This window comes from Pundamilia nyererei, unplaced genomic scaffold (assembly GCF_000239375.1).
Source record: "Pundamilia nyererei isolate P.nyererei 1_Seehausen unplaced genomic scaffold, PunNye1.0 scaffold00222, whole genome shotgun sequence".
Lineage (NCBI taxonomy): Eukaryota > Metazoa > Chordata > Actinopteri > Cichliformes > Cichlidae > Pundamilia > Pundamilia nyererei.
Window position 1 is genome coordinate 565,471 of NW_005187623.1, and position 2,202 is coordinate 567,672.

At 46.0% G+C, this 2,202-nt stretch overlaps 1 protein-coding gene across 1 annotated transcript in view; it reads right to left on the reverse strand.

Annotated features, from left to right (window-relative positions):
• Positions 1–2,202, reverse strand: part of LOC102211168 (probable guanine nucleotide exchange factor MCF2L2) — a 51,548-nt gene that overhangs the window by 4,958 nt on the left and 44,388 nt on the right. Inside the window, exons 2-3 of the mRNA XM_005748449.1 lie at positions 1,653–1,777; positions 1,430–1,544 (exon numbers count right to left, since the gene is read on the reverse strand). Of these exons, the coding sequence (XP_005748506.1) occupies positions 1,430–1,544; positions 1,653–1,777 (240 nt within the window). The remainder of the gene's footprint in view (positions 1–1,429; positions 1,545–1,652; positions 1,778–2,202) is intronic.

Here is a 2,202-nt window from a genome sequence, read left to right on the forward strand (position 1 = left end):
GAGTCAAGGAGGCCATTTACGTGAAAAGGGAAAGACCATCTCTGAATCAAGGAGGGGGCCTGAGAGCTGAATTTTCTTATCGTTTACCTGAGTTCAAGTTTGCAACCCCCCATTCATCTTGCCTGAGACACCTTTGTTCTGGCCCCGTGGAGGAGGCCGCAAACGCCGACGCAGAAGATCCAACGTTCTGGTTCGACTGAGATGGCCCACTAACAGACCACCGCTCTCCAGTTTATTACAGGCTATTGTGCAGTTTCTGGAGACCAAGCTGTGCGAATTTCGGACACGGATCTCATTCCAGTGAGAGATGCGGGATTGCTGCGTGATCTTCCTCAAAGAAACCTGGCTATCGGACTCCGCCATACAACTACCGGGGTTCCGGGCAGCGCATTGGTCACAGGAGCAAACTGAGAAAGGCAGAGGCGGTGGTGTGTGCATCAACAACAGCTGATGTGACTGCCCCAACGTGCACCCGGTTAACTCCTTCTGCTCACTGGACCTGGAGTACCTGATGATTAAGTGCTGGCCATTCTGGCTACAGAGAGGATTTACAGCAGTCATTATTATGGCTGTTTACATCCCCCCACAAGCCGACACTGATCGAACATGCAGAGAACTGTACAGCGCGATTAGCAGTAAGGAAACCGCACACCCAGAGGCGGCGTTTATACCGTTGGTCGGACCAATCAAAGTCCATGTTGTGGGACTGTTTTGATAACGCGGACTGGGGAATGTTTCACATGGCTGCTGACAACATCAATGAGGACACAAACTCAGTCTACGGATTTATCAGAAAATGCGTGGAAGATGTCGTCCCACCCAGAACAGTTAAAAGTCTACCCAAATCAAAAACCATGGATTAAGAGTGATGTTTGCACTGCACTGGCGGCAGGGAACACTGCTTTTGCCTCCGCGAACACATCGGACTACAAACACGCAAATTACCAACTCATTAAAGCAGCCAAACGGGAGTACAGGGACAAAGTGGAACAGCAATTTCACAATCGTGGGAGAATGTGCCAGGGACTAAACACATTCACAGACTAAAGAGGGGAAAATCAGCACACCACGGCCTCTGTGTGAGGATCTAAACGTATTCTACGCTAGATTCGACACAGCGAACACCACGAGACCGGACAGTGTACGCATTGGTGGGGAGAGAGCGGAGGGAACACACACAGCAAGGGGCCACCTCTGCAAAACATTATTTGTAAAAATGAAAGATTCACTCATCCCTGTTCTCTCTGCATTAAATTATCCCAAGATCAAGTTGTTTCATAAAAATGTGATATTAAAAAAACATTTTTAGAAATGTAGAGGACATACACTCATTGTAATATGTGAAGATGCGAAACATTGCCCTTTCCACTGGTCTACTTGCAGTACCTCACATGAAAACCAAAGGCTGCATGGCAATGGCATACTTTACCTCTCTGAAGTCCTGCTCAAAGTGACGCAACTGTAGGCACTGCTCCAGTTTGAGATGGTGTTTGCTCCAGAACTGTTCAAAGGCATTTTCTGTCTCATCTAGCTGGGCCAAAAGCCTAAAACACAGATTACAAATGTAATGAGAATTGGTACATAATTGCTCAAAATACATAACAATATACAGTGTGCATGACATCTATAAAGGAGTCTTTGTTGTTTGTCACCTTTCCACAGTAGTTTGGTTTTCCATCTCATCAGGGTTGAGTTCATGATCCTCTGACTTGGCTGACTGATCTTTTATACAACTATACAAGGTGGTGCCTTGCTTCACAGCTAGCCTCAGTTCATCCTGATTCACAGAAACAGAAGCATTAATATCACAGAACATTAATATCATAGAGAAACTTTTGCAAATCTGTGCAAGTTCCTATTTCAGCAGAAATATCCAAGTACATGTAGTAGAGGAATTAAAGACATCTACACTTTTGCATTTAAAGCTGATATTTGAAGTAGGTCAAGTCAGTCACGTAGAATATTCCAAGGCTGGAGCCTATCCCAGCTGTCTTAGAGCGAGAGGCAGAGTACAGCCTAGACAGGTCGCCAGTCTGTTGCAGGGCTAACAGCAAATTGCACTCACATTTACTCCTGCATTCACACTTATGGGCAATTTAGTGTTTCCAATTAACCTAACCCCACTAACTGCATGTCTTTGGACTGTGGGAGGAAGCCGGAGAACCCGGGAGAACATGCAAACTCCACACAGAAAGACCATGG